The sequence below is a fragment of the Castor canadensis genome, chromosome 11 (assembly GCF_047511655.1).
Source record: "Castor canadensis chromosome 11, mCasCan1.hap1v2, whole genome shotgun sequence".
Lineage (NCBI taxonomy): Eukaryota > Metazoa > Chordata > Mammalia > Rodentia > Castoridae > Castor > Castor canadensis.
The window spans coordinates 114,429,385-114,451,481 of NC_133396.1; the positions used below are offsets into that span (position 1 = coordinate 114,429,385).

General features: G+C 38.3%; 1 protein-coding gene across 4 annotated transcripts in view; it reads left to right on the forward strand.

Moving 5' to 3' along the window:
* Window positions 1-1,007: 1,007 nt before the first annotated feature.
* The window catches only part of Bpnt1 (3'(2'), 5'-bisphosphate nucleotidase 1), a 29,080-nt gene continuing 7,990 nt past the window's right edge, over window positions 1,008-22,097 (forward strand). The window contains exons 1-8 of one of the 4 annotated variants that reach the window (XM_020157733.2): window positions 1,008-1,150; window positions 8,377-8,504; window positions 11,757-11,861; window positions 13,376-13,483; window positions 14,774-14,822; window positions 16,989-17,080; window positions 18,063-18,107; window positions 21,148-21,345. In XM_020157733.2, coding sequence (XP_020013322.1) covers window positions 8,385-8,504; window positions 11,757-11,861; window positions 13,376-13,483; window positions 14,774-14,822; window positions 16,989-17,080; window positions 18,063-18,107; window positions 21,148-21,345 — 717 coding nt within the window. In that variant the 5' untranslated portion in view covers window positions 1,008-1,150; window positions 8,377-8,384. Of the gene's footprint in view, window positions 1,151-3,477; window positions 4,159-8,376; window positions 8,505-11,756; window positions 11,862-13,375; window positions 13,484-14,773; window positions 14,823-16,988; window positions 17,081-18,062; window positions 18,108-21,147; window positions 21,346-22,097 lie in introns of those variants that run through there. The other 3 variants (XM_074048289.1, XM_020157735.2, XM_020157736.2) reach the window with 3 other exon arrangements.

Here is a 22,097-nt window from a genome sequence, read left to right on the forward strand (position 1 = left end):
AGAGCTTGCTTATCAACCCCCAGAACGGAAACAAAACAACAAAAAAACAATAAACGTGAAAAGAGCTGGCGGAGTGATTCAAGTGGCGAGCGCCTGCCTAAGCATGAGGCCTTGAGTTCAAACACTTGTGCAGCCCCAAAAAATTAAAAGTAAAAAAGGTAAAAAGGTGTTCACCTTTCAACTTTAGGAGTCCCGAGGTCACAAGGACAGTCATCGAACAGATTGGAATAAAATGAAGTTTTATAACAGATGTTGGCAGTCTCTGACAGTGGACTCTGGTGGAAGTGTAAAATGCAACGTCCATCACCACTTAGAACTCCATCAGGGCACGCGGTTCCCCATCTGGGAAACTGTCTCACGACCAAAATCTCACAGGGCTCAAAAACATGTGCACATAAAATAACAATTTACTTTCTTTTTTTTTTTTTTTTTGCGGTACTGGTGCTTGAACTCAGGACCTTCACCTTGAGCCACTCCAGCAGCTCTTTTTTATGAAGGTTTTTTTTGAGTTGTGTAAAAGCTTCTTCAAGCTAGAGTTCTATGCATTGCTAACCATTTGTTGACACTGCTCCCTGATGAGTTTTTTTAAAAACTGCAATTATAGGTTGTTTCTAATTTCAAAAGTTTGGGAGTTGCAGAAGAGCACACAGAAACAAAAACTGCTCATTACCACCTCGCAAAATAACCAAAGAATTTTCAGGTTAAAGAAGTGTTGTTTTCAGAAAAACTAAGTTGGAAATGTCTAGTAAGGGCACTCATTAAAAACAAAAAACAAAACAAAACAAAACCTGCTGTTATTTTGTTATTTTGGATGGCACTAAACTACCCAAAGTAGGCTGCAAAACACCTGAAACGAGAACCACTGACAAAGCAGACACGCATTGGTTCTTACGTCCGGCAGCGAGCGCCTAGGGAAACGCGAATTAAAACACGGAGAAGCGGATTTTTCTGGCGGACCCGGAGTCTGCCGGGGAGCGGGAAGTGTCTTTGTGCGCTTGCGCAGAATCCCCCGCATGCTCAGTAGGTGGCATGCGCGCCCTCCGCCTGTAGATGACCTCTTGACTACGCGAAAACGCGGTACTGGACGCGGCGAGGGACCCAGGACTTCGTAACGCCGTTTTCCGTCTCCCGAAGTGTCTTTACAGTCACCGTAAGTTTCTTCCCCCACGACAGGACTTGGCCTTCTTCAGAGCTCCTAGTGTCTGGGTCCCTTAATTGCACCCCTTTGCACAGATAAGAGGAGATTCAAGGGATTTATGTTAAAAAAATTTTTTTAGATGAATTAGAATGACTCTCCAAATATTTGAATCTCGGACCTATAGTCTTTTTTAGTATTTTATTGGCGTATATTAATTATACAAAATATTTTCCTTTGACATATTATACATGAGTATAATACTGTGCTCCTAACACATTCATCCCCCTCTATCACCCTCTCCTGTCCCCCTCCTATTGGTCCCCTTCCTCCTCCCAGAAAGTCCCCTTCTACTTTCATGTCTTTTTTTTTTTTTTAAGTCTAAATCCCGCATATGAGAGAAAACTTGCCATTTGTCAGATCTAGAATCTTGACAACCTAAATCTTGAGGGTCAACATTTTGCTGGTGTACCTGGCGTTTTGTTTTCATGGCTTTTTGCTATACATCGTAGAAGCAACAGAACATAGTGCATGCAAATTTAGCCTAGTGCTAACTTTCATTATAATAGCAAATACACTTTTACTTGCTATTTCTATATATTTGCAGGCCTGTGTGATTTGCATTTCCCTGGAAAAACAATTGCTGGTTCAAAAGATGTATACAGTTTATTTTTATTAAGGTTCTCCAAACTCTGAAGAGGTTTCACCTTTGCATCCTTAGGAAGGGTGCTCAGGCATGTGTTCTCACATTCTGAAAACTGGGCAACTTTTTTCTTTATCTATGCCAACCTTAATCCTTTCTCGTTGTTTTAGTTTGCATTTCTTTCATAATCTGTAAGGCAGAGCATGTCACATATTTATTTAATGGCAGTGCTTTTCTTTTTCTAGGTATTGCCTGTGACTGTCTTCTTGGTTCATTTTCCTATTGGATTTTTTATCTTTTACATATTGACATATAAGAGCTCTTTATAAATGAGCTCATTTGTTTAGTATGTTATATTATGCTTTGGGGTTTTTTTTTTCCTCTCCCTTTTTATCAACCATTTACTTAGTTGTGTCATTTTGACTATTGCAGAAGTTTTAATTTCTGAGTAAATTTATCAGTACGTTGTTTATGAATTCTTTGCTTCAGCTTTAAAGGCTTTTATAAATTTATGAAACATCCCCATATTTTTATGGTTTCATGCTTTACTTTTAATTAAAAAACAATCATTGAACTGTAGGTGTGGCTCAAGAGGTAGTGTCTGCTTTGCAATCATAAAGCCCTGAGTTCAAATGCCAGTCCCACCAAATAAATAAATAAAAAACATTCATTGACCTGATGAAAATAATTCAAAAAGGATCATATATTTTGTTTGGTACTGGGGTTTGAATTCAGACTTGAGTTCCTACCTCTGAGTGCCCTACCACTTGAGCCATGCCCCCAGTCCAAGGATCCAATTTTTTTAAAGATTTTTGGTTTTTTTGGGGTTTTGTTTCCTGTTTTTTTTTTTTTTAAGATAAGCAGTTGCCCTGCCAGTTATGTAGAAGTAAAAAAAGTAAAAAGGTGTTCACCTTTCAACTTTAGGAGTCCCGTGGTCACAAGGACAGTCATCGAACAGATTGGAATAAAATGAAGTTTGATAACAGATGTTGGCAGTCTCTGACAGTGGACTCTGGTGGAAGTGTAAAATGCAACATCCATCACCACTTAGAACTCCATCAGGGCACGCGGTTCCCCATCTGGGAAACTGTCTCACGACCAAAATCTCACAGGGCTCAAAAACATGTGCACATAAAATAACAATTTACTTTTTTTTTTTTGCGGTACTGGTGCTTGAACTCAGGACCTTCACCTTGAGCCACTCCAGCAGCTCTTTTTTATGAAGGTTTTATTTTTTGGGGGCTGCACAAGTGTTTGAACTCAAGGCCTCATGCTTAGGCAGGCGCTCGCCACTTGAATCACTCCGCCAGCTCTTTTCACGTTTTTTTTTTTTGAGATGGGGGTCTCATGAACTATTTGCCCGGCTGGCTTGGAACTGCGATCCGCCTGATCTCTGCCTCCTAAGTAGCTAGGATTACAGGCTTAAACCACTGGCGCCCGGTTTAACAATTTACTGAGGTCAGCCATGCTGTGTTTTCTGTAAAACCTGTGAGAAGGCAGAATGAGCTGGGATGAAGGCTGCCCCAGCCGGCCTCCAGACTCCTCGCCGCATTTGCGGAGCTGTGTGCTAGTCTTTATTCATGGCAGCTGCACTTGCTATGCAAATACACAACGTAATAATAAAAACCAATGGGAGATTTTTAAAAACATATTTTATGTATACTTTGACACACAACACACAAAGGTATGAGAACTCAAAGTTGTGAAGCAAATGAAGTTGTGTAAAAGCTTCTTCAAGCTAGAGTTCTACGCATTGCTAACCATTTGTTGATTGCATTGAATATTAATACAACTTTTTTTCATATTTACTCTAAGCCCAGAATGTTATGAAAAAGAACTTGTCCTGTGATTTAGAATCATATTGGTTGTCATATTATAACCTGATGGTCAAAATAGTGTTCCAGAAGATACAGGAAATTTTTGTCCATAACTCTCTCCCATGTCCCTACTAGATGACTATAAATAAGAACAATTATTTTTATAGTATTATTTGATGCTTGTCCTCGGGGTCTAGTGCTTTACGTATGTTACTCATTTAATAATTGAAACAATCCTAAACTAATGGGTGCCCTTGTTGTCTCCATTCACAAGTTCCAACACAGAATTTAAGTGTCTTTCCCAAGGTCATGCAGTTAATGTGTGCCAGAGCCAGGACTTGAGCACAGGCAGTTGACACAAGAGTGGCTGCCCATAACCACTGTGCTGTTTTTGATTAAGCTCTTAGAAAGTCGTCCTCACAAAGGGTATTGTTTTAGGACCCAGGAGGTGTAAAACTGACAGAGAAGGAAGTAAGGGGTGTGTAATTTGAACTGTTCTAAGGAAGTTAACTTGCCTGTAGCTAGTTTGGGCCCAGCTCCTCATCAACCTGTAACATCAAAAGGTAATTGTCATTTGGGACCCTGGGGAAGGGGGAACACATTTAAAAAGGCTGAGAAGAATCTCTTCTACAGATTTTGTATTTGGATAATATGATTAACTACATTTTCTTTATACCAAGAACCAAACTTGTATACATTTGTTGAAAAAATATATAAGAAAACTATTTGAGGGGTGGGTAGAGGGTTGAAGGGGAGAGGTGATGGGGGTGATCTAACCAATGTACAATATAAGCCTAATCAGAATTGTCACTATGAATACCCCCATCATGAATATATCCTAATAAAAAATTATAATTAAAAAAGAAAGAATTATTCAGGATGGGGATAGGAATATTTTATAACTAATTTAGTTTGTATCAGAAAACTATATGCTTCAGAGAAAAATGGTAGAGATATTTCCTTATTTGTCAACTAATGTGATTTGTGGAATCTTTATAAATCATTGTCCTTTATGTCAAATATCATTTTTTCTGTTCTTATCTCTTATAAACTGATATTCTCTTCATAGTTGTAAGTGTAGTGTACATTTTTGTGAAGAAAATAGTACACAAAATCTGAAAATTTTTCCTTAGAAGAAAAAAGCACCATGTACTTGGCAAACATATGAGGAAGTATCTTATTCATACATGAAGCCCGACAAGGCTGAAATGATTCATTGGCTCAAAGGTAAATGATACCTGTGGAAAAATTATAACACCATGTAGTAAGGGAAGTTGATCTTCCTATCACAAAAGAAGTGAGCATACCAACACATTAAAATATCCTCAGTGGTTAAGACAACCACAAGGGATGGGGGTGTAGTCAGTGGTAGAGCACTTGCCTGTCATGCATGAGGCCCTAGAGGGAAAAAAAAGATCTGCAAATTTGTTTCCTGAAACTACTTTTCCAGTGCAAAATAAATCAGATATGTGGCTGGTCACGAATATAAAGGAGTAGAGGTAAGGCCACTGAAGTGTTTATTAAATTAATACTCCTGCTTTCTCTTTGTGGTGTTCCCGTCTTGGTAATGATCATAACTAGTTTATTCCATTTGTAACACCTAGTATGTCAAGACAATTAATCTAACCTTGGGTGCATAGCTCAAGTATTTGATGCATGCCTAACATGTGCAAGGCTCTGGGTTCAAGCCCCAATATCAAAGGAAAAAAGAAAGGAAATGAGTCTGATTATGACATAATAAGATAAACAGAATTCAAACACTACTTAGAATCCCATTTTAATTTCGTCTTAACTCCAGACAGCTGTTGATTCCAATATGGTATTCATTACCATACATCAGTTCAGTTCTATATTTTGAAGGGTTTCAAACACAGTTTTATTGTCTCAATTATGTTCTTAATTCCTATAAATAGAATATGAATGATATAGCAAGTGCAAGGCCCTGAGTTGAAACCCCAATACCACAAAAAGAAAAAATATGGATGATAGAAAAAGAGGTAAAGACGTATCAAATCGAATATTGAGTCAGAAATTGGTAGTAGAACAATGATATTGCTGAACTGAAGTTTATAATGTCCTTTATGTATAGGTAATAGTAATGTGATACCTTACTTGCAATGAAATAATGTTGACTTGATATAATTTAGCAAGTACTCAGCTACATTGTCAACCAGAGAGGGGTTCTTTCTTTTTTCTTTTCTCCTCCTCCTGCTTTGTTTTGGGACAGGGTTTCAGGCTGGCTTTCAGATACTCCTGGTTCAGCTTCCTATGTGTTGGGATTACGGGAATATGCTGCCACACCCACCTGGGGTTTTTGTTTTAGTTTGATTCCCCATAAGTACTCTAAGGCAGAGACATAGTACAAGAGGTTTATCAAGGGGTGTTCTTGAGATCAGTTGTAGGATGGAAGAGAAGGAAATAGGAGGGAGGATGCTGGGCAGACACACATTATTAGCTAAGACCTCATTTGATCCCACTGGACACTCACAAACTGATATGGCCCTTCAGTGTAGTGAGGATGGAGAATACCTTTAAACCTTCCTGTTGAAGCTAGGTATGGTTGTGCATGCTTGTAATCCGGCACTCAGGAGGCTGAGGCAGGAGCATTGTCAGTTCCAGACCAGCCTGAGCCACATAGCAAGTTTGATGCTAGCCAGGGCAATGTAATAAGATGATCTCAAACAAACAACAAAAACCTTCTTGTTGACAAGGTTCGGGTAAAGTGACTTCTCAGCAGATAAATTCCCAAAGATGACAGCTTGGGCCATCTTTTGGCAGCAGTCTTAGTAACTGGAAATCAGCCCTTCATCCCTAAAGGGAATCTGGTGTTACATTCTGGAGTGAGCTTTTTTTTCTCGCTCCTTTGTTGGAGGGAGCTTTCTGTCACTCCTGGTTATTATTGAACCTAACTGGGGCAACTGGAACTGCAGAAAGGACACAAAATAAACAGATGGACAGTGGGATCAGGTGTGTTGGGCACTGGGTGGAGATGTTCAACCCTCATTGATTTTTTTCTCTATCTTTATTCTTTAAGGCCTTACTCTTTTACAGTTCTTTAGAACCTTGCTTCTAAAGTTTTCTTTAAAACATTGCTTAGAACCTCTTTCCTTAGACTCACTGTGTCCCATGTTTCGTCTTAGCTTTTCTTTAACATAATCTCTTTTAAAGTCTTTGCCCCCAGACTTTCACTGTCTCTTTAGCTTTCTTAAAGTCTCAGCCCCCAGGTTTGCTAGCAACTCCCCTTTAGCCAATTCTTTTCAACAATATTTTCCCTTCAGAAGTTCTTTCCCTTCCAAAAGCCTCCCACATCAAAAAGCCCAAAGCAAAAAGCCCTAAAGCAAAAACTAAAAGCCTTAAACCAAAAGCCTGGTGTCCTCCTTCAGTGAATCTTTTATACCCAGTGGTAAACAGGGTAGAGCAGCGGTTCTTGGGGTGTGACATTATAACAGGAGAAACCTGCATTCCCGCTTCTCTAAACCTAAACAACTTACAAGCAGCTGTTCTACATTTCCCTCTTCTGTGGCCTGGGATGTGCCAATCTTGGTTTATAGATAATCTTAGGGAAAACAGCTGCATCTCACCTTGCTTATGTCCAGTTCTCATAGGCTTCTCATAATCCACTCTCCACAGCATTCCAACATCCAAAACAGCCCCTAAAATTGCAGGATTTGAAGCTATATGTGCAAGGAAGAAAATACTTGATCATATCAGGAGTGTTTTCATTTGTGAGAGCTGGCGCTCATTAACTTCAGATGATTGCTGCTCACTCTGGCTAGTTGTGATGTCCTCTTTGTTGAAGATTGGGGTAAACAAAACTAATGAAATTTTATTTAGTCTCTAAAAAAAATTCATTTTTTTTTTCAGGAAATAATTGTGATCGTATTCAGCCCCTCTTTTTGTTGTCATTTTAATTTTTTCAGTGCTCAGAATCAAACACAGAGTATTGTACATTTTAGGCAAGTGCTCCACCACTGAACAACACTCCCCGACCCCCTTCTCCTTTTTAGCTACCCCATGCTACATTTAAATCCCTCCTGCCATTTATTCCTCACTTGGTACTTAACAGTTTTGTTTTGAGACATTTCTTCCTGGTAGCCCTCGCTATCCTAAAACACACTCTGTAGCCTCAAACTCTCAATCCTCCTACCTCATCCTCGTATGTACTGGGATTACAGATTATGTACTTCTGCACCCAGCTGGCACTGACCAGTTTTATGTTACACCATTTTGCCTAGAACTTAGCAAAATATCAGTTCCTCAAAGGCAGATAATACAACTTATATTTTTAGCCCCTGAAGCGTCTTTCACAGCCTTTGCAAACTGCATACCTTACATCAGCCTGGACTGGTTCCCCCATACCTTAAAATTTCCTATCTGCAGAGAGAAAGAAGACTATAGGATATATTAAGAGTCAATCCTGAAATGGAGTTTTTCCAAGTCTCTTTTACTACATAAAAGTAAGTAACTCAATAATTATGTGTTGAATTGAATTCAAGTAAATAAAACTAATAATTTGCTTTTAAAGTAACAAAACAGCCTGGTTCATGCTTGTAATTCTCAATGCTTGGGAGGCTGAGATCAGGAGGATCAAAGTTCAAGGCCAGCCAGACAAATAGTTCTTGAGACCCTATCTCCAGATTAACCAGTGCAAAATGGACCTGGAGGTGTGGCCCAAGCGGTAGAGTGCCAACTTTGCAAGCACAAAGCCCTGAGTTCAAACCCCAATCCCACCAGGAAAAAAAAAAAAAAGTAACATAACATCTTTCTTGATTTCCTTTCAGGACTTATCATGGCTTCTAGTCATACCGTATTGATGCGGTTGGTAGCCTCAGCGTATTCTGTTGCTCAAAAGGCAGGAGTGATAGTCAGACACATTATTGCTGAAGGAGACCTGGGCATTGTGGAGAAGGTACTGCAAGTCTCATCTCATTTCATTGCAGGCTTGTTTTTGTTCTCTGGAGTTTAGTTGAAGGATGTCATAATTTGAACAAACTTGAACTGGTAGACTAATCGATGGTTCCCTTTTGGAGCTTGCAAGATCCTTAGTTCATATGGGCTCCACATCTGCTTTGAAAATGACTCCAGGACTGGAGGTGTGGCTCAAATGGTAGAGCACTCGCCCAGGAAGCTTGAGGCCCCTGAGTTCAAACCTCAATACCACCACAAGAAGGAAGAGAGGGAGGGAAGGGAGGAAGGAAGGGAGGGAGGAAGAAAAGAAAATTACTCTTTTATCTTTATGTGATGGGGTCCACTGACCAATGTCCAGTCCTAGGACAAATCCAAAAGTAATCCATTGCATGTAAAACCAGGCAATCCTTTGGGTACTTGAAGTTTGGTAAAAATCTGACATTTAAGTAAATATTCCTAATTCAAAACAATTAGAGCCAGACATGGTGGTTCATACCTGTGATCCTAGCTCTCAGGGAGCTGAGACAGGAGGATCTTAAATTCTAGGCTAGCCTGGGCTACATAGTGAAACCCTGCCTAAAAATAAAAAACATTCAAGATATTCATAATTGTGTGTATATGTATATACACAAATATATATATATATATATATATATATATGTACACACACGTATGTGTATACATTGATATAAATTCTCCCATTCTCCTCCTAAGCCACTGTTAGGTGTACTCACAATGACATGGATGATATTACCCAAAAATTTAATTCATATATCATTTTCAATTTGGAAAAAGATTCTTGCTGGCAAGAATCTGCTCCTGATTCTGTCCTGTCTCTTTAATCATTTCATTACCATCAGTTTAAAATTTTCATTGAATGTATCTTCTCCAAACTTTTGTGGAAGAGGATGATGTAGAAAACACACTGAACAAATTTGTCAATCAAGTGAACCTGGGAAGGCTGGTTAACATATTGGTTCCAATGTAAGTATTAAAGTAGTTGCAATATGTGAAAAAAGCTGGCCAAATCCAACCAGATTCTATAACAATAATAATGAAAAAGTCCTGTGTTCACATTCACATAATATGGGGTAAATCTGATTCAAATTTGTTTGAAAAAGAGCTTCCTGTTGACTATATACAATGTAATACAGTTGCTTTCACAAGGCTGCTAATCTTACTGCCTTGTTTTATTTGCAGTACTGGAGGTGGAACCCAGGCCTCATATATGCTAGGCAAGCTCTCCACCATTGAGCTACACCTCCAGCATTGTCTTTTCTTCTCATGTTTTCCTATTATGAAAAACAGGAAAAGGGGAAAAATATCAAGCAATAAATAGAAGTCATCCATCATATTACCATTGCTGCTACTTTGAATTATTTCCTTCCAGATATTTTTCCTTATCACTTATTTTGTGTAAATTGATTTTATATTCTACAACTTTGTAGCCAATAGTTACAGGTTAATAGAAATATATTGTCCAAATTAAACAAAAAAGTAATGTTTTCATTGTTCTTTGTATTGGTTAAAATAAATAATTGGTTAAAATAAATTACTACATTTATAGTAATTTATGTTCAGCATTGATACCTTATTTTAAAAAACAAAAAAACAGGGCAAGCTGGGCACTAGTGGCTCATGCCTGTAATCCTAGTTACACAAGAGAGAGAGATCAGGAGGATCATGGTTCAAGACTAACCCAGGCCAAAAAAAAAAAATGCAACACGGTCTCTCAAAAATACCCAACACACAGAAAAATAAGACTGCAGAGTGGCTCAAGTGGGACAGCACCTGCCTAGCAGGAGTGAGGCCCTGAGTTCAAACTCCGGTACCGCCAAAAATAATCAAATAAATAAATAAAAGAAACAGCAATATCAGATTTTCACAGAAGGTATCCAGAAAGAGGTCTAGCACTAGAGTTGGGATAGCTTTCCCTATATAAGTAATTGAATGAATTACTGTCAATGTGTGTTTTTTTATTAAGTTTGTGGTCTTCAAACTTAATAATTAACCTTCAACCTCAACATACTGTTTTAGTAGTTTTGTTCAACAGTTATTTGTGAAGTACCTACTGTGTGAGAGGCACAGTTCTTTCAAGAATAAAGCCCCTTTGTGAAATTTACTTTCTAGCAAAATAATGCTTTTCATTGAGATAACCAGCAAACTTTGATGTGGCATAAAAGAGTGGCTTTCAGCTCAATCCTTTTTTTTTTTTCCCTGTTTCATTTCTTATCTCATTCTAAGAATTTTATTTAAAATCTTGTAATCTGTAAATCCATCTAACCAGTCTTATATATTGCAGCATGTCATAATACTCTGAAAACAAGCAAAGGAGATTGTGGTATCATTTGCAAAATTTTCCTCTGTCCTTCACTAGCATGACTTTTGTTTGTTTGTTTTTGGCAGTACTGGGGTTTGAACTCAGGGCCTCAGGGTTGTTAGGCAGGCACTGTACCACTTGAACCATACCCCCAGCCCCTGTGACTTTCTGATACCTGGATTAAGTAGGGTGTGTTAGGTGGGTGGTATATTAAATATTACTGCAAGCCATTTGTATAGTTTTTTCCATTTTCCTAGTCCTACTTTAGGAATAGAAGTTGTATAAACTGATGAATTTTCCTGAGGACCTCTGAAATTATTAGGATAGTGAGAGGAAGCTATAAAAGGAACCAAATTAGAAATAACTTTCAAATACTAGTTATACAGTACTTAACTTGACTTTGAAAATTTATAAATTTCCTATCTCTTAACTCACTTAAGCCAAAGGTTGATATTTAGGATCTTATAAAAGATGTTTCTGAACTGAGAAAGAAATCTTCTAAATAATTTAGAAGCTCCTTTCCAATCTTTAACCATGATTGCCCTGGATTGAAGCCCTGTGTTAGAGCCCTTGTCTAGCATGTAAAAGGCTTTGGGTTTAATCTCCAGCAACACACACATAAACACACACACACTTTTTTTTTGGCAACAGTGGGGTTTGAACTCAGGGCCTCACACTTGCTAGGCAGGTGCTCTTATCACTTGACCCACTCCACCAGCCCACAAACATACTTTTTACTTCTAAATTTTAACCACTATTAATCCTATGAAAAAAAGAAACAGAACAGGAAACTAATTGGTTCATTTGATGTTAAGTTCTGTGAGTCTAAAAACTAACAGTGTAATGTAAATGACATAGACCCTTGGTCATTTAGGAATCAGAGGATTGCTTATTTCACATTAATTCTGCTAAAATGTACATTCTTACTTACAGACCTCTTCAATAGACCTGCAGACCAAAGCTGACCGATTGGTACAAATGAGCATATGCTCTTCACTGGCACGGAAATTCCCCAAACTGACAATTATAGGGGAAGAGGTAAGAGTCATCAGGACATTTTTTTTTTTAATTCCTGTTTACCGTATGGATTTATAACTGTCATTGGTTTATAAACCACTATTAACATTTAAGCAGTACATTTAGTATTTTAGCACCAAGTTAATCATTCTGTTCCCTGGAGGAAATGTATGATTTTGAAATATTTTGGTCCATTTTTAGATCAAAAGTTTGAATTTCTTAGCTATAGAAGATATGGATACTATTATAATTAATACTGAGCCTACAAACTATTAGATGAACAGATGGACTGGGGGTGAAGCTCAGTGGAAGAGATTTGCCTAGGATAGTTGAGGTCCTGTATTTGATCCCTAGCACTTCAAAAAAAAAAAAAAAGGCAGAATTTGGGGATAGGAGTGTAGTTTAGGAGTAAGAGCATGTAGTTCACGTTTATGAGGCCCCGGGTTCAAGTCCTAGTACCAGAAAATAAAGTGAAAAACATGGGGAGAGTTCTAGAATGTTGGACTAGAATAGAATGGGTTTTATTTGTTTCAAAATTAGACTTGCATACTTATAACAGAGAGCAGAATAAAGCCTTGTTGCTTTTTTTTTTTTTTATTTTATTTTTTAATGAGATTGGGTTTGAACTTGGCTTAGTTCTTGTCAAGCAGGAGCTCTGCCACTGGTGCCACACTCCCAATCCATTTTTCTCTGGTTATTTTGGAGATGGTGTCTGGCCTGAAACCTCAATCATTTCAATCTCATCCTCCCAAGTACCTAGGATTATAGGCATGAGCTACTGGTACCTGGCTGTAGATGTTTCTTTGTTTTAAGACAGGGTTTCCCTATATAGCCCAGGCTGCATGAGAACTGCAATCTTCCTGCCTCAGTCTTCTGAGTCGTAGAATTATAAGCGTGTGCTACCATGCTGGCTCTAGAAGTAGTCTGGGAGTTTTTGCTTTGTTTTGTTTTGAGTGCTGAGGATTGAACCCAGGGCTTCATGCATGCTAGGTAAGCACTCTACTACTGAGCTACATCTCCAGGCCTAGAATATGTTGTTCTGGTTTTCTTTAATCTTTTATTTATTTGTATTTAAAAAAAAATTTTTTTTTGGTGGTAGTGGGGTGTGAACTCAGGGCCTCACACTTGCTAAGCAGGTGCTCTACCACTTGAGCCATTCGCCAGCCCTTTTTTGTGTTGGATATTTTTAAGGCAGGGTTTCATGAACTCTTTGCCCAGGATTGTCTTCAAACCATGATCCTCCTAGTCTCTACCCCCAAGTAGCTAGGATTACAGACATGAGCCATAGGTATATGGCTTTTTCTTTTTTTTTAATCTGATAAACTTGAGGAATTTTTTAAACTCAAGTTGGGACCAGTTAGTCAACTCTAATGAGTCATATGTGGATGCTTTTGCGATTTTACTAGGTTTGCTCTGAAAGCTTTAAACGAGATTGATAAATAGGAAGGAGGAGTAAACATTGTGGTGCTGATTTCCTCTCCTACTGAGACTTAGCACTAACAGCTCAGTAACTGGTAGTGTTGTCTCTGCTTCAGGATCTGCCCTCAGAGGAAGTGGATCAAGAACTGATTGAAGATGGCCAGTGGGAGGAAATACTGAGGCAACCATGCCCGTCACAGTACAGTGCTATTAAAGAGGAAGACGTAAGGCCCATCTTTGTACTTTATGCTCTCTTTTCATCTCTGTTTCCTGCAATAGTAAAGGAAATAATATTTGAAACTACAATTGAACTTAGCCAAAAGGCTGAGAAGCAATAGGGAAATAAAATTTGAAAGATAAAAAGTTGGGTAGCTATAAAAATGGGCAGCCAAGAACTTGAAATCTTTCAGAGCCAGGCTACCACTTGGAATATTTGGTCTGTTAACTTAGAGTTCAACTTTCTCCTCCTATCGATTTCCTTTCCACTCTGAAACCATTATCAAAAATACTTTTAGAAAGTCTTATTTGTTGTTTAGTAGATCTGGTAGTAAAACATTTCATTCCTTACATTTTTAGAAGGTCATAATAAAAATCTCACTTAGTTTTTATGGTTGCTTAAGTTAGTCTGTGACTTCAGATTTAACCACACTTCTATATTTTTCTAATTTTAAATCTTTTAACATGCATTTATTGAATACTTACTGTGAGTAAAACACTTTGCTCTGTGGTATGGAGGATACAAAGAAAATGAGACATGGTATCATACATCAGAAATGCGCTCTCGGGGCTGAGTATGTAGCTTGATGGTTGCGTGTTTGCTTAGCTTGCAGGAGGCCCTCTGTTCAATCCCCAGTACCACACACACAAAAAAAGAAAACCAAAAATACTCTCTTGCTCACAAATTCACATTGTGTTATAATTTTAGTAGTATACTCTGAAGCATGTTAAAAGTCTTAGACAGAAGGGGTTTATTTTTAGTCAATTGCCAGTTTTGTAAACCATTCTTTCTTTATTTTTATATGAGCTGTATCCTTAAGATAATCAGACTTCTTTTAAAGTCACTTATTTATAAAAATGAGTGGCAACTACAAATTGTTCAAAACACTTTGCATGCCTCTTTGAAAGTTTTCAGTGTAGCACCAAAGTTTTCAGTGTGTTCATGGCACTGTGCTTAGTGTTCAAGTGACAGCAAAAATCTGGCAGTTAAATATTTCATACTACATTTTTTCTTTTGAGACAGGGTCTCACTATGTAGCCCAGGCTGTCCTGGAACTTGCTGTTCTCCTGCCTTGGCCTCCTTTTGAAAAATTTCAATGGACTTACACCATTATTATGAAACCGTAAGGTTTTTTTTTTTTTTCAGTTGTCATAAAACTGATAGCGTTGGCTTAACACATCCATAATATATTTTTTAAAATGAAAAAGCAAATAATCTTAATCTATTTAGATCTGCTTTTATAATTTTGTGTTCTTGATTTGGGCATTTCCTCCATTTTTTCATTTTTATTTTATAGCTTGTGGTTTGGGTTGATCCTCTGGATGGCACTAAGGAATACACTGAAGGTCAGTATCTCTTGTACTCAATTGCAGCAGTAAAACTAGGGTCTGGTGTTTAGTTGTAAACACTTGACATATCATATGTTGGATGAAAAGATGGTGTCATATTTTATATTTTCTCCTGAAGCTGTGTGCTCATGGTAAGTAACTGTTATCATACATCAGTAATAATTAATGCAGAAGGAAGCTGGGTATGGTGGTGCGTGTCTATAATATCAGCATGTGGAGCTGGGCACCAGTGGCTCATTCCTGTAATCCTAGCTACTCAGGAGACAGACATCAGGAGGATTGTGGTTTGAAGCCAGCCCAGGCAAATAGATCGAAAGACCCTATCTCAATAAACCCCTCACAAAAAATAGGGCTAGTGGAGTGGCTCAAGGTAAAGGCCCTGAATTCAAGCCCCAGTACCACAAAGAAGAAAAAAAAAAAATACCAGCACATGGGAAGCATGGCAGGAAAATCAAGAGTTTGAGGCTAGCCTGGGCTACATAGTGAAACCCTGTCTCAAAAAAAGCGGAGAGGGATAAGAAAGAGTAATAGGGGGATGAATTTGATCAAAGTACATGATATGCATGTGTGAACTATTAGAAGGAAATACCATTATACAATTAATATACACTAATTTAAAAAATAACCACTGGAGGGGGTGAGGGCAGGGGAGAGAAATGACCCAAGCATTGTATGCACATATGAATAATAAAAAAAAATTAAATAAATAAATAAAAATAACCACTGGGGGGAAAAAGACAGAAGGAGAAAGAAATCATCTCCTTCAAATGCCAGCTCCACAATTCTAAATGTCCCCCACATGAGAATACCAGGCATATTAAACCACTGTTACCAAAGGAGCTATGCTATACCCGCAGTTTTATTGGATAGAAAAACAATGACCAGCACAGCTGTGCTACCAGCCTATGCCCATCACTTACTCTCCTTTCATCTACAGTTATCAAAGATGAAAAAACTAGAAAGCAGCAAATTAAACTAAAATTGGGAACATAAAAGTAAAAAGGAACGTGCTTAGAACCGGAGTTTTAGGTTATAGAAGCTTAGACTTTATTTATTTATTTACTTATTTGGTGGTGCTGGGGGTTTGAACTCAGGGCCTCACACTTGCTAGGTAGGTGCTCTACCACTTGAGGCACTCCATCAGCCCTGTTGAGTATTTGCAAGATTGGGTCTTGTAAACTATTTGCCTGGGTTGGCTTCAAACTGCCATCCTTTTGATCTCTGCTTCCTGAGTAGCTAAGATTGCAGGCGTGAGCCACCAGTACCCAGCAAGCTTAGACTTACTTTTGAAATAAAGTTCTATGTAGGTTTTCTTTTATGAGTTCTCAGTTCCATGGCTTATGAAAAAAATTTTTTAAAAAAGGAAAATTTCTCATAATTACTAGAATAAACTTTCTCTGTTCTTGGATGAGACATATCTATAATGAATGACTCATAGAGTATGTGTGTGTATATGTGCATATGTACTGTGTGTATACTGAAAACATCTGTATAATCCATGGGGAAATAGGGACGCTGTAGATGGCTATAATGTGTATATTAGGGCTGGGGAGTGGCTCAAGTGTTGTTGCCCAGCAAACATAAGGCCCTGTGTTCAAACCTCAGTACTGCCAAAATAAATAAGTAAAGTTAAAAACTTGCATGGAACACAGAAAGTTTATTTAGGTCCTGACTCACGCCCCAAAGAGTTTGATTACTAACTCTGGGAAGTAGCCTGAGGTCTGTATTGTAACCTTTTCACTAGTCATTCTAACATTGCTTCATAGTCCCTTTTGAAAAACTGCTTTAGATGCTTGAAGTGCAAGTCTAGAGAGTAATTCAGGGGTCTAGAGTGATTCAGCAGGTAAGAGTAAATTGGATGGTAGCCAAAGGAACATAGAGATATCTAATAATAATGACTACAGGGTTATGTCTGCTTTGTTGATTGGTTTACAAATTGTATTAATGAGGCCATGGTTATCAATACAGCTAAGTGGCCATGAACCCTTTTTCTGTCTCTGGCCAGCTTTCTTACAATTTGTACATTTTGTCATAAGTAGAATTGGTCATGGATAAATCATTGCAAATTCAATATCTTTATCGCAAAAATAACTTGGAGCAAATTGATGCATTGATAGTGAGCCATAAAATGAGGGTTATATAATTGATGTTTCTTCTTTTTAGGTCTTCTTGACAATGTAACTGTTCTCATTGGAATTGCTTATGAAGGAAAAGCCATAGCAGGCATTATTAACCAGCCATATTACAATTACCAGGTATTACTATCAGTGATACAAAATTTTTAGATAAGTAGTTGTGGTGTGATATGATTCCAGATGTCATCTCATTCACTGGTTTATAGCTTGGTTGCACATACAGTCATCTAGGGATTTTCAGGTTATACTCTAGACTTATTGAATTAGAACTCCTGGGAGGTGCTGGTACCAGGAATGTGTAAATATGTATGTGTGTACATAAACACACTGTATGCAGTTTTTGTACTTATGATTCAAGTGCAAAAGTTTGGGAATTACTGATGTGATTCTTGGTTAGCTTGGTCATCAACACTTGAAGCACATTGAAGAAATGAATCATATCAACCAAGAAAAGATGCTAGCCATGTTGCTTTCCAGGTAATACCGAATAGTGCCTAAATTATACTCAGTATTAGTAACAAACTAAATATACCCTTGCACTCGTCTCTCTTACTTTGTCTCTTCTAACCTGCTTTGACATCTTATTATACTTCAAAGAAATTATCTTCCTTAGAAGCAAAAGACTAGTGTAATTTCAAAACAAGAATATACTATTAAATCACATTAAATTCTAAAGGAAACTATTGAAATCAAATACTTAAGGTATTTACATTAAGGTAACTTTGATAAAAGAATTATTACTTCTAAATTTCTGATTTAAGAACAGACTTAGTGTTCACTTCTAATATAAATTTGCTTTTTCCTGCAACTTATTGTTAATCATGTATTTCTTTGGACTTACCAAAATAGTTACACATTATTAGGAAAGTCTTTCTTATTGAATTGCTTAAGTCTACATTAATTCTTATGACTTTAATTATTTCTACAGCATTATATGCAGACATAAGTTTGTGATTTTTTTTTTATGTAAACTTTAAGTTAATACAATTTCATAGAGACATTGTGTTGCATGGCAACATTCCTCAAAGATCTAAGTGCTTAGGAATTTTTAATAATTTTCATCCCTTTCTGAGATCAGAAAAATTGTATTCATTTTCCACAGAACAATGAAAAGCAGAAGTTAAGGGAACACAGGAATGAAGCAAAGGTGAGAAAAGTAGCTAGGGCATGGCTCTGCCTCTCGGTAGAAAAGAGGCGGGTCCTCAGGGCACCCCAGGTAGTCATCATCCATCCCTGTCCCAGCTTGTTTCCTCACGTTCTGCTCCTTATTACTGCTCTTCTTGCCACATTCCCTTCTGTACACTCTTTAGCCTCTATTTTCCTTCTCTATTTTTATATTTGCTTATGCCTTAAATTTTGTTGCAGCAAATTGAAATAGAAAAGTTGCTTATTTGTGTTGGTATTCTAGTTTGAAGATTCCATTCCATAATCATCTTCATAATAATAACTAAAATTTGTCAGGAATTTAAGAGCTTACAATGTGTCGCCAAGCTCAAGGGGTACATGTGTTATCTCTTTAATACCCACTACAGCCCAGTAAGGAAACCATTACCCCCATTTTAAAGAAGAGGAAACTGAGGCAATTAATTTGCTAATGGCAGAGTTCAAAGTAGATCTAAGCCTCACTATTACTCTGTGATGAAAGACTGAAACAACAGACACATTTATTTTTGTTTCCAGTAGATACTAAAGCTTGTAGGTACTTAAAGGAAATAGCGTGGCATAGTGCAAAAACCTAAAATTTATGTCAGAACTAACTTTTCTTTTTTGGTGGTGCTGTGTTTGAACTCAGAGCCTCACATTTGCTAGGCAGGCTTTCCTAGTGCTTGAGCTACTCCACTACCCCTACCTTCTTTTTTTCTTTTTTTTTTTTTTAATTTAATTTTTATTTTTTATTTTTTGAGATAGGGCCAAGGCTGACCTTGAACTCATGATCCTCCTTCCTCAGCCTCCTGAGGCTTGAGATTATAAGTGTGAACCACCAAACCCCACTGTAGCTAGTCTCTGAACCATTATGAATCTTAATTAACTCATCCCTAAAATAAAATATCAACCTTAGTGAAAAGCCTTTGAAAGAAAGAGATAGTGAGAGAGACTGTGAGATCAGGAGCCCAGAGGAAGGTCAGCTGGCTGCATCATGGGTTGCATTTACCTACTAGAATGCCAGTTTCCTTGGAGGCATTCTCTTTGTCTTCATATTCATTCACAGTGGTAGTATGATTTCTTTTTTTTTTTTAATTGAGACAGGAGCTCACTTTGCAGCCCAGGCTGACTTCAAACTTGAGCTCTTCGTGCCTTGTGTCTGGTCTCCTCAGTGCTAGGATTACACTCGTGTACCACCACCACTCCCAGCAGTATGACTTTTTAGAGACCAGAATACTTGTATCCCCTGTTTAGTATACTTTCCTCTGTTTTTCACAATAACCCAGAGTTGAGTAGATTTCTTTGGAGCATGGAATCAGTCTCAGGAACCAAGCTTAAGCCTGATGAGCACCTAGAGCTGGTGCTGTAGACCATGTGTGCTTTCCAGACTGCAAGCCTCTCTTATAGTGTATAATCAAAAGGAAACTGAGGGAGGATGCTGACACACTGGTACTTGTGTTTGATCTCTTTGTTGCTCCACTGTAGAAAGCACTTGACGGTCAGCCCCTTCAACAGTCGCTTCACCAAGGTCACAGCCCTTCCCAGTGCAGTCCGTTTCCAATGCCAGTAATCACCCGAGTATAAAAGCCTGCTGTTTCATCCCAGGTTGGGCCGTTCTAGCTCTAGAGCTCTCCACATGGTCAGCTGCAGCTCTTGGGGACTGCATCCGGGCTCATTTTCCCCCTCTGCCCACACCTGCTTTTTTCTACAGACAGGTGTTGATTTCACAGCATTCTCCTTACCAGCCAATCTCCTGTCTCAGAGTCTGCTTCCCAGAGAGCCCAATCTGTAACAGGAGCTTATTTCACTCTCACAGAACCCAGTATGTTAAGAAAAATAAGATGATGTTTAAAAACATTTGACAAGTAAACTCAGGGAGCCTAATTTAGTGATGAAGAATAGCAGCTTTGATGGGCATGGTGGTACACACCTGTACTTACAGCTACTTGGGAGGCCAGCCTGGGCATCATAGTGAGACTTCTCTCTTTTTTTTTTTTTTTTTTTTTTTAGTGGTACTGGGGTTTGAACTCAGGACTTTGTGCTTGCTAGGCAGGCACTCTATCACTTGAGCCCCAAGACTCCATCCCCCCAAGACCTCATTTAAAAAAAAAGAATGACAGCTTTGAACGTAGATGAGCTGGGTTTGGTTATGAATTTCCGAGAGTCCTTGGTCAGTTTATTTAATAATTCCAAATCTCATTTTTCCCAGCTTTAAAATGAGGGTAATAATACCTACTTCCTGGGGTTGCTTTGAGGATTGAATGAGATAATACATGTAAAAAGCATTTAGTATGATGCCTGGTGCATGTTTGGGTGTTGAGTAAAATATATGCCTGACTTATAATGTCTATGTGTGCTACGTTAATATCATATTTTGAATACTTTGAGCTAATCGCTTTATTCATCAGTTTTACTTTACTTGAAATACAGGTTCTGTTGTTCTACATGGAATGTATAGCTTGATAGTATGGTTAAAAATTCTTTGAGCTCTGCAAAGGAAAATACAGATTCTAAGTTTGCATTAACCTGGCACTGGTGGCTCACACCTGGCTACTTGGAAGGCTAAGCTCAGAGGATTGCGATTCCAGGCCAGCCCAGGCAAAAAGTTCTTGAGATCCTATCTCCCATATAACCAGAGCAACAGAAAGTAGTAATCAGTACGTAGTGTTTCATATCCTAGACACTTCAGTGTCATTTGAAAATGGCTGTTTTTAAAATAACAAACAGATCATTGCATGATTCAGAACAAAACAGTAATCAGCATATGCTGTTTCCTTTGCTGAGGACTCAAGAGTTTTTTCACGCACCTTTGAAACTATTAACCAAAGCAATAATGAGAATAATCAGCTGATTCTATTAGGAAAAGTTCTTTGTCAATGATACTATTTTTATATTTTATCACATTATCATGCTTTTATTTTTATAAGTAAATATATTCAAAATACTCTGACTCAATATGACTGTTACTAAATATTCCATTTATGGCTCACATCTTTTTCACAGTGATTATAAGCTTTGTTATTTTGTCACTTGTTTTTACCTAGGCAGGACCAGAAGCCGTATTGGGAAGAACAATCTGGGGAGTTTTGGGTTTAGGTGCCTTTGGGTTTCAGCTGAAAGAAGCCCCTGCTGGGAAGCACATTATCACAACTACGAGATCCCATAGCAACAAGTTGGTCACAGACTGTATTTCTGCTATGAGCCCTGATGATGTGCTACGAGTGGGAGGAGCAGGAAATAAGGTATGAAGGTGGCCTGTCATCTGCTCTGAAATGTGACTGAGTCATTGAAGGAAATTCTGAACTTTTTAAAAACGCAAAATACGGCTGGGGGCATGGCTCAAGTGGTAGAGCACTAAAAAATGTGAATAAATATGAGAAGGAATTGAAGATTATAATTTATCACTAAAAGCACATTTCAGCAACATTTAAATTTTAAACAGAAATTTAAGGTCCAAGAGGTTGGGGGTGTAGCTTAGTTATAGAGGTGTGCTTAGCATGCCTGAGGCCCTGGATTTGAGCCCCAGCATGGCAAAAAGACAGTTTAAGATTCAAGTCTTTTCTAGCTGAGGTAACAGCCCCTGCTTCTTGCCAGTGACCGTAGTTCCCAAGAGCCCTCCTGGGTTATTTTCTAGACCCTTCTACAGATTCTCAGCATGGCCAGCCTGCACTCTTCTAGGCTGCTTCTCTCATTCTTTCATCCAGGCTTCCAGTCTCATGAGAGAATTGCGAAGTAGGACACATTTTGAACTACCCCCCTTCCCCTGACCTCTTCTCATCTGATTGTCCCCTGGGTGTCATCATGATGACATCCCTCAGGTATCTCAGATGCAGCATGTTTGATGTCAGCTCGTCCTCTCTCTACCCACCCCCAGATGTGTTCATCTCCCTGTTTGCTGAGTGGTTGATGTCACCACCATTTTCCTGATTGCTCCAGCCACACACCTGAAAGTCATCCCAGACTCCTTCCTTTCTCACACCCTATCAATGATCTG